This window comes from Acanthochromis polyacanthus, chromosome 8 (genome assembly GCF_021347895.1).
Source record: "Acanthochromis polyacanthus isolate Apoly-LR-REF ecotype Palm Island chromosome 8, KAUST_Apoly_ChrSc, whole genome shotgun sequence".
Classification (NCBI taxonomy): Eukaryota; Metazoa; Chordata; class Actinopteri; family Pomacentridae; genus Acanthochromis; species Acanthochromis polyacanthus.
In genome coordinates this window covers 19,976,247-19,991,611 of record NC_067120.1, presented here as the reverse complement: position 1 = coordinate 19,991,611, position 15,365 = coordinate 19,976,247, and the positions used below count along the sequence as shown (strand labels likewise).

General features: G+C 40.7%; 1 protein-coding gene across 2 annotated transcripts; it reads right to left on the bottom strand.

Annotated features, from left to right (window-relative positions):
* Positions 1-102: 102 nt before the first annotated feature.
* sv2 (synaptic vesicle glycoprotein 2) lies at positions 103-15,315 on the bottom strand. 2 transcript variants are annotated; one of them, XM_022216003.2, is made up of 14 exons: positions 15,194-15,315; positions 13,838-13,927; positions 13,394-13,555; positions 11,629-11,791; positions 11,254-11,375; positions 10,095-10,258; positions 9,923-10,003; positions 9,505-9,603; positions 8,172-8,260; positions 7,657-7,784; positions 6,809-6,904; positions 3,447-3,606; positions 2,202-3,108; positions 103-564 (listed from the first exon to the last, which is right to left on the bottom strand). In XM_022216003.2, the coding sequence occupies exons 1-13, from the start codon at positions 15,279-15,281 to the stop codon at positions 2,925-2,927; spliced, it is 1,626 nt and encodes a 541-aa protein (XP_022071695.2). In that variant the 5' UTR covers positions 15,282-15,315; the 3' UTR covers positions 103-564; positions 2,202-2,924. The 2 variants fall into 2 exon arrangements, with proteins under 2 accessions (XP_022071695.2, XP_022071696.2); XM_022216004.2 differs by having other exon boundaries at positions 15,115-15,261.
* Between the last annotated feature and the right edge of the window lie 50 nt (positions 15,316-15,365).

Sequence of the window (15,365 nt, the reverse complement as noted above, 5' to 3'; positions counted from 1 at the left end):
TTTTCTCATGGAGTCTGTTGTTTTCTTACTTTTACTTCAGTAAAGAAACTGGCCACTAGTCGTGTTCACAGCACACATGATCTGACAACAAAACACACAGGCGACATTAACAAGAGAGTTTATTTTTATTTTTTTTTTTAAATCTGCTTAGTTACAAAGCTATTTGAAACCTGCCTGAAAGCAGACACCTTTAGAAAATCCCTGATGGGAATTTGAGCCTGAGGGCTTGATACAAAGTTTTTCATTCATTGGTACCTTTCACTAAGACTGTGATTGAAATGATCTTTGGTTTTCAACTGGAATGAAAAGAAGTAGCGAGGTCTAGTTTTTGCAGGAAAATGACAGTTTGGTCACCCTGAATTCACTCTGCGTTGGTCTACACATGATTTCTGAAAAGGACACTCTTCCTATCTAACCTTTTTTATTCAAATGATATGTTACAAACTCAAAGTTGCAGGTGCTTGCTAATTCCCAGGGCTATGCAGGTAAATGAGACTGAAAAACAACTGTAAAAGGCCTTTATGGTCTAAAACATAGTGTAGGAATGATGTGAAATGTGCGCTGCTTTCTACACACGTGGACAAAATTGTTGGTACCCCTCAGTTAAAGAAGGAAAAACCCACAATTCTCACTGAAATCACTTGAAACTCACAAAAGTAACAATAAATAAAAATTTATTGAAAATTAAATAATCAAAATCAGCCATCACTTTTGAATTGTTGATTAACATAATTATTTAAAAAAACAAACTAATGAAATAGGGCTGGACAAAAATGATGGTACCCATAACTTCATATTTTGTTGCACAACCTTTTGAGGCAATCGCTGCAATTAAACGATTTCTGTATTTGTCAATGAGCGTTCTGCAGCTGTCAACAGGTATTTTGGCCCAATCCTCATGAGCAAACAGCTCCAGTTGTCTCAGGTTTGATGGGTGTCTTCTCCAAATGGCATGTTTCAGCTCCTTCAACATATGTTCAATGGGATTCAGATCTGGGCTCATAGAAGGCCACTTTAGAATAGTCCAACGCTTTTCTCTCAGCCATTCTTGGGTGTTTTTGGCTGTGTGTTTTGGATGGTTGTCCTGTTGGAAGACCCATGACCTGCGACTGAGACCAAGCTTTCTGACACTAGGCAGCACATTTCTCTCCAGAATGCCTTGATAGTCTTCAGATTTCATCGTACCTTGCACACTTTCAAGACACCCTGTGCCAGATGCAGCAAAGCAGCCCCAAAACATTACTGAGCCTCCTCCATGTTTCACCGTAGGGACAGTGTTCTTTTCTTCGTATGCTTGGTTTTTGAGTCTATGAACATAGAGTTGATGTGCCTTACCAAAAAGCTCCAGTTTGGTCTCATCTGTCCAAAGGACATTCTCCCAGAAGCTTTGTGGCTTGTCAACATGCATTTTTGCAAATTCCAGTCTGGCTTTTTTATGAGTTTTTTTCAGCAGTGGTGTCCTCCTTGGTCGTCTCCCATGAAGTCCACTTTGGCTCAAACAACGACGAATGGTGCGATCTGACACTGATGTACCTTGGCCTTGGAGTTCACCTTTAATTTCTTTGGAGGTTGCTCTGGGCTCTTTGGATACAATTCCAACGATCCGTCTCTTCAATTTGTCATCAATTTTCCTCTTGCGGCCACGTCCAGGGAGGTTGGCTACTGTCCCGTGGGTCTTGAACTTCTGAATAATATGAGCCACTGTTGTCACAGGAACTTCAAGCTGTTTAGAGATGGTCTTATAGCCTTTACCTTTAAGATGTTTGTCTATCATTTTTTTTCGGATGTCCTGGGACAATTCTCTCCTTCGCTTTCTGTTGTCCATGTTCAGTGTGGTACACACCTTTTCACCAAACAGCAGGGTGACTACTTGTCTCCCTTTAAATAGGCAGACTGACTGATTATGAGTTTGGAAACACCTGTGATGTCAATTAAATGACACACCTGAGTTAATCATGTCACTCTGGTCAAATAGTTTTCAATCTTTTATAGAGGTACCATCATTTTTGTCCAGGCCTGTTTCATTAGTTTGTTTTTTTAAATAATTATGTTGATCAACAATTCAAAAGTAATGGCTGTTTTTGATTATTTAATTTTCAATAAATTTTTATTTATTGTTACTTTTGTGAGTTTCAAGTGATTTCAGTGAGAATTGTGGGTTTTTCCTTCTTTAACTGAGGGGTACCAACAATTTTGTCCACGTGTGTATATCCTTGATAGTCCATCCAAATCTCTTCAGTAATCAGACACGACATGTAAACGTCTGAAACCTTCTTGGAGATACTTTTGTGTATCGTGGCAACCAGGACAATCTGAGAGCTCAGGTTTCATCTCCTCTGGCAGAATTTATGCGCCCTGCCTCCTGATAAAACAGATTTATACCCAGCATTGCCCAGCCGGTCCAATCACAGCTGTTTATCGAATATGGGGCAGGATGGATACAATGACTGTATGTACCTGGTGATGACAGGCTTTTGTGTTCATGGTGACAAAAGCAAACATAAATCAGTGTTTAGACTCCAGCTGTTTTACAGAATCCTGTTCACCTGCAGTTTTCTGAAGCAGAAGGGATGATTTTTGTCGACTTTAGATAAGACAAACTTTTCCAAAGTGTCCTTGACAGTCAGTGTTCTCTTCCTCACAAGCTCACAATGTACAACACACCTACGTTTCTTTCTGTGCTTTCCTGAATAATAATTCTTGGCAAGCAGAGAGAGACGATTGTCCTTTGACAAAGTTCTTAGAGTTGGCATTTTAAGTGAGACACCATAAAAGGCACAGAGAGATTAACAGAAGGCACACGATTCAAACCTCGACGGAAGCAGGAACAGGAGAAACCAGATCAGAGGACTTTAAAGGCAGCGATCCTGCTTCCATGAGGACGTTAAGAGAATGTCTATATGCGTCTAAAATAATGGAAGTGATCAGGTGAGCTCTGTCTGCTTGGTTTGTGGGAGCAGAAGAGCCACCAGTCCTCCGGTCAGCAGCAGAGCCGACACCAGCAGGACGGGGACGGCACAGTTCGTGTCCACGAGCTTTCCAAAGACTACGTTACCCGTAATCGCTGCCACTCGGCCCACTCCGGTGAAGAAACCGAGAGCAGAGGACCTGAGAGACGGAGAGAAAAAGCAGGTGAGAGCATGTGAGCAGCTGTGACTGTATTTATTTTAGTGACATCTTACGTAAGTCAGTCATTATTACTTCACATTTCCCCAAACTGTGAACAATCTGGAACTAAATGCTGATTCTCCATGAATATACCTACACTTCTAAATACATGATGAACATAAAGTCTCCTTCTCTTCCAAAATAAACGTCATCCCTTCTATCGTCATGTGACACCTTTGATTTTTCACAGGACTATGAGGTTGTTAGTTTAGAAACCAAATGGATTCATCAAAAATCCATAGTGACTGGTGAACCTAAAATATTTTTCTGGGCTTTACCGTAGCTGGGTCGGGAAGAGCTCAGTTCCCACCACGTCCAGAGCGTTCCAGGCGATCACAGACACTCCGCTGAAGATGCAGGAGAGAACCAGACTCTGGGCTTTGGTCTGAACCACGTAGATGAAGAAAACACTCAGACTGGACACCAACAGGCTGCAGGCTGGAGAACAAACCCAAAATATTCTGTTGTCAGGCATCGAGTTAAAGGAATCTCACCAACTCTCCAAAAAAGAATACAAGTGTTCTGCTCTAAATCTGAGAACTTATTGACTGACAAATGCTTGACTCGCAATGTTTATGTGAATGAAACATGTCCAACGTCTTGGTTATCTTGTCAGATTTCCTATGGAGGATGATGAAGAGGAATCAAAGCAGCGTCCCATGACCAGAGCACAACAAGAAGAAAATCTGGAGATCTGTCACAGACAACCAGAAAGGATGAGGCCATATCCTCAGAGTCAGAATTTGAGGAAGTATGCCATGTCAAGACCCTTTGAATTTGATTTGGAAAAGCTGCTGACACACCCAGAACTATCAACAATGCCATTTCAGCCCGACATAGAAGCTGAAAGGCCAGCTCAAAATTTGGCTGACACTGAGCCAGTTGTGAATAACATTTCGGGCCTGCCTCCCAACGCTGATCCAGCAGTCAACGTTCTGGAAGGGGGAGCAGACCCAACCTCCAACCAAGACACTGAAGTGGAGCTCCAACCACCTAGGTGCTCTAAGCGAGTCCCTCGTCCAGTGGTGAAGCTGAGCTGAGCCCCTGACAAAGCCACAGTGAGAGATCTTTGTCACCGCCTCAGGATTTCCAGATATGGACAGTCAAAATCAGCCATTATGGACATAGGCGATTGAAATTGCAGCATACTTTGACATTAATTTTATCTAAAATTTTACAGTAAAATCAGGTGATATTATACATGGTGGTAGCGAGGATTACCCCTGACAAAGCCACAGTAAGAGATCTTTGTCACCGCCTCAGGATTTGAAGATATTGAAAGTCAAAATCTGAATAACAGCATGTACACACGTGGACAAAATTGTTGGTACCCCTCAGTTAAAGAAGGAAAAACCCACAATTCTTACTGAAATCACTTGAAACTCACAAAAGTAACAATAAATAAAAATTTATTGAAAATTAAATAATCAAAATCAGCCATCACTTTTGAATTGTTGATTAACATAATTATTTAAAAAAAAAAAAACTAATGAAATAGGGCTGGACAAAAATGATGGTACCCATAACTTAATATTTTGTTGCACAACCTTTTGAGGCAATCACTGCAATTAAACGATTTCTGTATTTGTCAATGAGCGTTCTGCAGCTGTCAACAGGTATTTTGGCCCACTCCTCATGAGCAAACAGCTCCAGTTGTCTCAGGTTTGATGGGTGTCTTCTCCAAATGGCATGTTTCAGCTCCTTCCACATATGTTCAATGGGATTCAGATCTGGGCTCATAGAAGGCCACTTTAGAATAGTCCAACGCTTTTCTCTCAGCCGTTCTTGGGTGTTTTTGGCTGTGTGTTTTGGATGGTTGTCCTGTTGGAAGACCCATGACCTGCGACTGAGACCAAGCTTTCTGACACTAGGCAGCACATTTCTCTCCAGAATGCCTTGATAGTCTTCAGATTTCATCGTACCTTGCACACTTTCAAGACACCCTGTGCCAGATGCAGCAAAGCAGCCCCAAAACATTACTGAGCCTCCTCCATGTTTCACCGTAGGGACAGTGTTCTTTTCTTCGTATGCTTGGTTTTTGAGTCTATGAACATAGAGTTGATGTGCCTTACCAAAAAGCTCCAGTTTGGTCTCATCTGTCCAAAGGACATTCTCCCAGAAGCTTTGTGGCTTGTCAACATGCATTTTTGCAAATTCCAGTCTGGCTTTTTTATGAGTTTTTTTCAGCAGTGGTGTCCTCCTTGGTCGTCTCCCATGAAGTCCACTTTGGCTCAAACAACGACGAATGGTGCGATCTGACACTGATGTACCTTGGCCTTGGAGTTCACCTTTAATTTCTTTGGAGGTTGCTCTGGGCTCTTTGGATACAATTCCAACGATCCGTCTCTTCAATTTGTCATCAATTTTCCTCTTGCGGCCACGTCCAGGGAGGTTGGCTACTGTCCTGTGGGTCTTGAACTTCTGAATAATATGAGCCACTGTTGTCACAGGAACTTCAAGCTGTTTAGAGATGGTCTTATAGCCTTTACCTTTAAGATGTTTGTCTATCATTTTTTTTCGGATGTCCTGGGACAATTCTCTCCTTCGCTTTCTGTTGTCCATGTTCAGTGTGGTACACACCTTTTCACCAAACAGCAGGGTGACTACTTGTCTCCCTTTAAATAGGCAGACTGACTGATTGTGAGTTTGGAAACACCTGTGATGTCAATTAAATGACACACCTGAGTTAATCATGTCACTCTGGTCAAATAGTTTTCAATCTTTTATAGAGGTACCATCATTTTTGTCCAGGCCTGTTTCATTAGTTTGTTTTTTTTAAATAATTATGTTAATCAACAATTCGAAAGTATTGGCTGTTTTTGATTATTTAATTTTCAATAAATTTTTATTTATTGTTACTTTTGTGAGTTTCAAGTGATTTCAGTAAGAATTGTGGGTTTTTCCTTCTTTAACTGAGGGGTACCAACAATTTTGTCCACGTGTGTATTTGCAGCGGATGTCTCAGCCTGGCTGATCAGCGCCTGTGATAGCATTACCGTATTACACGGAATAGTTGCGCAACGCCCAGAGTGTGGGCAGCTCACTTGACCGCAGTTTTGAAACGGTGGGATAAACTGAAAGGGAGATATTGCTGTTTATTGTGTGAGAGAGGGATTTAGTTTAACATCAGAACTGGTCATTGGCAGCATCCGGGGTCACATATCTGAACAGACAATAATTACTTTTTGGGAAAGTTTATGGTATTTCTTTTGTTTTCTTGACTGTTGTTGTGTTTGTGTTGTATTAAATCCGGCCTCTTTTTAGCTAATTTGGCCAAAAAGAAAACTTCTCTGGGTCTCATTTTATTTTGATATCTATTATTTATTTAGTAGTTTCATTTAGCTTTATGAACCCAAGCAGCCACCATTCTTGGGGTGATCAGCCCGGCGGCTAGCGTCCGTCAGATTTGAATGTTTCGCCGCACTCAATGTTTTTCCAAATACTCCATGCTGCATAGGGGTGCTACACACATGAATGTCAAGAGTCAAGATTTCCCAGCAGAACGTTGCATTAAAACAAGATGATCGATGTTTTTCACTTCACCCCTCAGTGGTCATGCTGTAGTGGCTGATTGGTGTGTGTGTGGCTGTTGATGTTATCGAAGCAATAAAATATATGATTCTATGAACAACAGACTCACAAAGTAGCATTTTCCCTCCAGTCCTGTCCATCATGAGAATAGTGAAGATGTTGCCTGGTAGGTTTGACGCAGCGATGACGAAGCCCTCCATATACACTGTCAGAGAGGAACAGATACAGCAGAGTGACTGAGGACAGTAAGAAGACTGTTACTGAGTCACAGCGGCCTGGAGTCAATCCCAGCATGCAGTTTCTTTTCCAAGACTGTAATTCTTCTGGAAAGACCTACTGTATGAAATTTGGTTCATACTATAAGAAAGTTGAGAGAAAATATCCAGTTTAAACTGAAATAGTCATGTGAAAAGTAAGAGGAAATGAACGACTTTTTCAAACAAAATTAAAGCAACTGCAAATTTATCCAGGCCTGATCGCCACAGCAAATTTAGTAGGAGAGCTGAAGATGCCAAGAACATAAAGTTTCACCACAGGATCTGCATCTAAGCCTTACAGCTGTTGGTGTTAAAGTGCAGCTTGTACAATCAGAAACAGATTTCACAAATTTGATCTGTGCCAAGAAAAAGCTTCTGCTCTCCAAAAAGAACATTAGAGCAAAACTACAGTTTGGCAGTGAACTGACAGGAAAGGCAAGGTTTATAGAATAATGAGCACTGAACAGATGAATTGGAGACAGAGCTGTTTGGCCACAGTAACAGCAGATATGTTTGGTGCAGAACAATCGCACTGCTGGTCCCTTAAATGTTCACTCATCAAACGCCTCATTGTCAGGCTCCTGATTTCCTTTCACGGACCAGTTAGAAATGTGCGATTCATGTTCAGCTCTGTGTTTGCTTACTGGAAGAAAAGAAGCAATAAAATCTGCATTAATCTTTTGCGACCTCAGAAACACACCTGCTGTCTTGACAGGGTAGCAGGTTTGGTTGTGGTTAGGAGAAGGACGGGATACGTTGGCACAAGGAGAGCCGCCATCCTCAACTCTCGCAAACAGCTCAGGGAACCACATCCACAACCCGTAGTAACTACACACAAACATACAGGGATTTTTGGAGTTAGAATAAAGTATTCAAATGAAAACATATACCCAGGTTATTACATCTTTGTGACAAGGAACATCTACACAACACAAAGCGTCTTCTAAAGAGCAGTGACTCAGCACTGTCAGTACAGAAACTGGAGTCATTAACTGTTGCTGGTAGGTTACATGTTTCTGGTTGCTGAAGATAAATGGTTTCCAACTGTTATCTCTCGCTGTCTGTTGTGGATTTATCACGCTAGCAGTCTTAGCTTGCATTCGGAGACAGTCTCTACTTGCTGCACAATGAAAACACAGGAGAATTTCAGTTTCAGGATAAATAAATCCGCTCTAAGTGTGCAAGTTCTGCAGATGTTCAGATGGGATTTCTCACCCAAAAGAGATGCAGTAGAAAATGACGAGCAGAGCGATGCTCCTGGATTTGAGAGGGCTGCGGAACATCTGCTTAATGGGCCTCAAGCCCTGTGAATTAAACCAAAAAGTCAAAAATATTAAGGGTTCTGCTGGCATACAAAAAGGAAATTATTAATTCCAAACAGTGAAGAATATATTGTTATTACAACAAGGAACAAATAATAATTTCTACCTCATAAAGCTGGTGAAATTCCAACCTTAGTGTGTGTCGACTGGTTTGGGACTAACAACTGATGCACAATGATCGACTTTTAATGACTTATGGAGGGTCCCCATGTCAGATTTTTGATATTTATGTGTAATTATTAGTCCGCCAAGGAATGCGGTGGAGTTATGTGACGACCACTCTACGTTTGTCTGTCTGTGAATCTGTCTATGCACAACATTACTCATAAACAGACAAACAGATTTGGATGTAATTTTCAGAGAAGGTCAGAAATAACAAGGATCAAGTGATCAGATTTTGGCAGTGATGCAGCTTATAGTCTGGATCCATGGATTTGTAAAAGATTTCTGTATCACTGCAAGACAGCAACACAGCATCACTGTAACTGTGACAACAAGTGAACACTACGTCAGCTGCCTGCTGACGATCACATGATTGTGATCCATCTACAAATCCACCGCTGCGGACTTATCAGAACTTATCCGTTGGAAATGATACAAGGAGCAATTGATTAAATTGTGGGGGTGTTTCTGAGTCCTATCGACTCCCGTCGCCTGCTACATATTTAGGTCACACGATTCGGTATGTGTACATAACGTACACATGCATAACACGCCTGTTCTCACGCAAGGTCAATATGTTTTGTGAGTATGTCTGTATTAAATGGCCACATTTTATGTTGCTGTGATTTCTGATCATCAATAACTAATAAACAAATGCTGCATTTCTAAAAAGATATATGCTGCATTTGTGACAATGCCATGTGCTCTCTGAGTGCATATTTTGTTATTTAAGTTGTGTGCCTACAAGATGAATACAACAAATAATGGGTTGAATTTAAAAACCCACAGCATACGTAGATGATTACTGCAGAAAATTAATTAAGAACCGGTTCTCACCATTTTTCAAGCAAAATGCCACACTTGATGGTTCCTCTCAAATATGAATATTTGCTGCTTTCCTGTTTTTTATGATAGTAATGTGAATTACTTTACTTTTTTGACTATTATTGTAACAAAATAAGGTACTGGAAAACATGAAATTCTAATGTAAAACTAAACCTATAGAGAAGTAGTGTTCATGGATCAAGAAGCTGCATACAGCAGAATTTTTTTTTTAATATTACCTTTTTTAAAATACTTGCAAGACGTTCTCCACATGAACCACTAATTCTGGTCTCCTCCAGTTTGCCTCTTTGCTTGGAGCTTGTTTTCAGGCCAAAGTCCTTCGAAAGAGTTCAAGATAACAGTCATTACACTTACAGTCCATTATTAGTCAGCAGAATGATAAAGGGAAATGTTTATAAAAGAGGAAGATACAAACAATATATACACAGATTTTTGCTTCATTTTGACCTTTGTCTTTAGTGTTTCTATGGTTGCTTAGTGTTTCCTGGTTCCTGATATGTTATTTGATTTGTTACATATCTGCTGTCGTGTCCTTTTATCATTTTCACCATTAATATTAAATAAATTACATTTGTGCACCAAACAATGTCAATAAATTACACATATACGTGTATAGGATGAGTATTAATTTCATACTGGGAACGTCTTTTCTTTTCCCTTCATGTTCAGCTTAAACATCACTCTGAAGACCTGGATCGCCTCTCTCTCCCGGCCAGCCTGGCAAAATCAGGGCACAAAAAAACCTCAAAGACAATTCCGACAGAAAAGCATCCAATCAAAACAAACACTACTTTGGGGCTTTTTGTACCTCCATGAGGAACTTTGGGCTTTCAGGCATGAGGATCTTGAAGAGGAGAGCTGAGGTGATACTGGGAACAGAGCAAAGCAACACAAACACCCTCCAGCTCTGGAAGTCCAGTCCATTTAGAAAGAAATGTGCCCAAGTACTGGGAATCACCAGCCAGGCCAGACCTGCAGACAGAAACACACACAGACAGTCATTACTAAACAAAGGGAGCTCTGTTTCTATTTCAAAATTACAAACTTTTTGCTTTATTTGATTGTGGCTGGTGGGTTGCACAGTGTCGTAGTGGTTAGCACTTTCGCCTTGCAGCAAGAAGATCTCCGGTTTGCATCCTCGTCTCTACATGTAGTCCTGTGACAGACTGGTGACCTGTCCAGAGTGTCTCCTGCCTTCACCCGAAGTCAGCAGGGACAGACTCCAGACCCCACAACTCTAGTTAGGGTTAAGCGGTGTATAGATAATGGATGGATGGATGACTGTGGCTGCTAAGGAAGTTAATGTCTAAGTCTAATGTTAAATCTTTGTGTTTGTGATGCATCAAAATGTTTCAGGTTTTCAGGATAAGATGATTAATAACAGCTGGTGGTCAACCAGCTCTGGAAATTTTGCAACAACAAGACTGTTGTAGCCCTGCGACAGACTGGCGACCTGTCCAGGGTGTCCCCTGCCTTCGCCCGAGTCAGCTGGGATGGGCTCCAGCACCCCCTGCGACCCTAGTGAGGATAAAGCGGTGTATAGAGAATGGATGGATGGAAGACTGTTGTAGCAAAGACTGTTGTAGTGACCAGTCGCAGTGCCTTTTTTGCCTGCCTGTAGAGCCAGTCAGGTCTTTCTTTCTCTTGATTCCCAAGGAATAAAACCAGCCATCCATTCAGAATTCCAGTTAGGAAAATCGGGATGTCATGCTTGGAAGATGGGGATGCTATTCCAAACACTGTAGGGTTGGAACGGATCAGCTTACACCGGAAAAAGACACGACTTGCGGGCGCAGGGGGGATATATTCTGTATATTTTTTTTAAGTTAATGTGTCCACCTGTGATTTTTCTACTGTGAGGAGTCAAAATGTCTTATATAATGTTTAAAACAACATGCACTCTGTAAAGAAAGACGTTAAAATCATATTTTTGTCCCGCAACAGTGATATTATTTGCTTGCTCCCACCTGCAGCCAGAATGTTTCCTGCCATCCAGAAGGTAGCCAGAGCGCTGATCATGGCACCTCTCCTCAGTCGAGGCATAAACTCTGAGAAGTAGGAGAAAATGACCGGGATGGAGCCACCGACGCTGCAGAGGAGAGCCAGGAAGTGTTTAGTCTTGAAATGTCTTTGACCGTTCGACAGGAAATGCAGTCAGGTTCACAAAGTGTAGAGAGAGACAATGTGTTCTGGTGTAGTCCTTCATGATGGACCATTTCCACACTGTAGCAATAAAAACTATGTCCTGTTAGTTGCAACAGGGTTTCATTCAGTGTGTGGGTGTCAGTGAAATGACCACATGTAAATATAGGAATGTAAAACTATAAAAGCCATGTGCTCACCCGATGCCACTGATGAACCGCAGCAGCAGGAAGAGCCAGAACCACGAAGCAAAACTGGCCAGACCTCCAAACAGCCCGTTCACTGTCAGGGACACAACCAAGACCCTGCGGCGGCCCCTCTGGTCAGCCAAATACCCCCACATGTAGCCACCCACCATCATTCCTAGAAAGAGAAAAAAATTATATCACTACGGTTAAAATGTGTAACAAATTCATGTGTTTTGAAAAGCCCATCCTTATAGGCTCCACATGTTAACATACATGCCATTAGGTCAGTTTGTTTACCATAGTTTGGGTGCTGCTTCATTTTCTAAGGAGAATTTGTTGTTCTCCAGACTAGGAAACATATTTCTTCAGTTTCAACATGTCATATCTGCTACCTATTAAACAGTTAGCTTAGCTAAAACAAAAGGTAAGCTAAGTGTAAGGCAAGTGTAAACAAAAGGAAATAGCTTGCCTTTCTGTGTTCAAAGTAAACAAATCCTCAAACCTGCACTTTGGAATTTTAGAAATAAAAATGTTACACCTACTTTGTTTAATGCATACAAAAATATATAAGATTTATATATTATCTGGCCAGAAACAGTAAAGTTCAAGGTTTTTGTTGCCGTTAAGCTCTACTTTAGTGTTTATTACTTCGCCAGAAAATGCGATGGAGTTATGTGATGATCAGTGTCTGTCTGTTAGCGACATTACTCAAAAACAGATACACAGATTTGGATGAAATTTTCAGGGAAGGTCAGAAATGACACAAGGACCAAGTGATTAGAATTTGGCAGTGATACAGCTTACAGTCTGGATCCTCAGATTTGTTAAAGATTTTTGTATCATTGCGAGGGCTGCGCAGTGTCACTGTAACTATGACTACAAGTGAACACATCAGCTGCCTGCTGATGATGACATGATTGCGATCCTGCTACAAATCGACCGCTGTGGACTTCTTGGGACTTATCCATCGGAAATGATACAAGGAACAATTGATTAAATTGTGGGGGTGTTTCCTCGTCCCATCAATTCCCGCTGCCTGCTACATATTTGGGTCATGCGATTCGGTATCCGTACATAACGTACACATGCATAACACACACCTGTGCTCAGCTCCAGGCCATTTTGTTTGTAGGTACATCTGTATGAAATGGCCACATTCTACATTGCCGTGATTTCTGATCATCAATAGCTAATAAACAAATGCTGCATTTCTAAAAAAAAAAAAATGCTGCATTTGTGACAGCCCCATATGAGGGAATGAAAAGCCTTGGCAGAGTACTGCGCGCTCAGTGCTTTTCTAGCGTAAAATGTTCTACTTGGATTGCATTTTAAGGTGTGCTTGATGAATTCAGCCATTTTTCAATAATACTGAGTTTCTGTTTGGTTATCTATTTGGTTATTTTTAACTGTATATTTCCAGTCATGTAAGTGACTTAATAAAAGAGATTCAAACAGCAGGAGTACAAAAAGTCCTTGTGTGTTGATGCAACAGGTATTATGTAATACAAATAATGAAGTCAATAAACCAACAGTGAAAAAGTGTCTTTCACCACTTGTGAGAACTTTAGTTTACTTGTTTCGTCTCACCAACAGTCAGAAACAGATGATCAAACTGCTGTCATACACATGTCAAAATAATTGCAGTAAAACGCCTCATTCGAGAAGGTGAAACAAGACAAGCTGGCATTTTTGCATGAAACAATGAATCAATTAGCGAAAAGAATGGTTGATTGATTTCCTGTCAAGTGGGGTTTAAGTGGTTTATTAAACGAGTCACCGAGGAAAATGCTGGCTGTCAGCAGGCCCATGTCTGAAGAACTCAGTTTGAGATCACACCGCGCTGTGGGCAGGAGGAAAGATACACACAGGATTTCCACGGCATCGCTGGCATTGGCCCAACCACACACCACCAGCAGCAACCAGTGGAATAAACCAAAACCTGAGAGCAAAAGAGACAAGATATCTGAGGAAGAATCACCTGAAGCTATTTTTGAAATGTAGTCATCTCTGTGTTCCACGTGTACAAGCAGCAAATAACATCAAACCATAAAAAAACAACAACTTTTAAAGATACAGTAAAATCTAATTTGGCAGACGCACATATATCTTTTAGAAAAATGAAATCAAACATTATACAACTCAGACCAGCTTTTAAATTTTACAAGCCCAACGAGTTACATGCATCATCCAGAAAGCAGAGCAAGATAAAAACTTTAGATACCTGTTTCTTCTACAGCTTCCTCATATGTTAATTTTTTCGGTGTGATCCCATCAGCTCCATGTGACGGCCTCCTCTGGAAAATGACTTCGCCTGTGAAGCAACAAAACACACACAGACATGTCACGAAAGATAAAATGGAAGCCAAAGGCGCAACAGGATTTAGAGACATTAAATATGCCTTAAACATACATTATTATGGCACAACATATGAAGCTCAAAGTTAATTTACATAGAATAACAAGTAATTAGCCAATGAGTAAGCTTCAGTAAAGTTTGTTTGCACTTAGACAATTTCCAGTGTGGAAATACGTGAAAGAAGTTGTCGCTATAAATGGCCCAGTTTTAATCATTTCATTTGCAATTTTGATTAAAAATTTGCATCGGTAAAGTATAAAATCATCTGGGTCCTGCACTATTATGTGATAATGTAGCCTTGTCAAAATGTAGTCCTAAAAATATTCAGATTTATAGTTGATATCATGGCATTCATTTAGTGCATTTCCTCCATAATGTCATGTCTCAACTAAATAGCTTACAAAACTGGGTCACAACATACAAGCTGCTGTATTGTCCTCTGAGAAATTATATTATATGTACTAGTTGAGGACATTTTTATGGATGCAGTGACTAATAAAGAAAATAAACAGCATTAATCTAGGGCTGCAGCTACTCTACTGTCTGTTCAACATTTACATGAATCCAAAAAAAATGACCACTTCTGTTTTGCTTTGCCCAATCAACACCTAAATGTACTACATTTGCTGTAATTTATGTAAAAGAAAACGGCATATTTTCACACTGGAGGAGACACAGTTAATCAATTAAGTGCTTCATCTGTCGATTAAATAGGGAAGAAAACAATGAAGCCCAAGGCAGTTAAACCCAGTGGTGGAAAGTAAAAGGACATATACTCAGGTACTTGACATGATCAGACAATAGCTCCTGACTAGAAACTGTTTTTTTTTTTTTTTTTTTCCAAGAGTTCACAAGTCAAATACATTGACAGCACTGACTTATTCATCAACAGTCCTTTCTTTTATAATGTAAGTTTTGTTGGTGCAATATATTATCCTGAAACCATGTAAATGTAGCTGACTGAAAAGCTGAGTGCTTCCATGTGAAATGCAGAGATGAAAGTGTAAAGCAATATGAAAGTAAGTTGAGGAAGTTTGTTTATAATTCCTCTACTGATGCTGTACCAGATAAGAGCATGCATTCTGGAGAGACGGTATTTGTACTCTTGATACTTTAAGTGCATTTTTGCTGATGATATTTACCAGTAAAAGCTCTGAAAGCTCCTCTTGCCATTGGTTAACTTTGAGTTGAGGGTGAAGTGATGGAGAGACGCTCGTTTACCTTCATCCGAGTCCAGCTCGCTCGTATCCAGGAGAGCTCCGGTGAGTAGCGGCTGCCGCGCTTCCGTGTCTCTGGTCTGCCGGGACATCCTCCTCTGGAAGTCGGATGTCTCTAATATGGGCACTGAGCTGCAGACAGAATATCTAAGTTCAGCTAAACCTCAGTCTAAGTC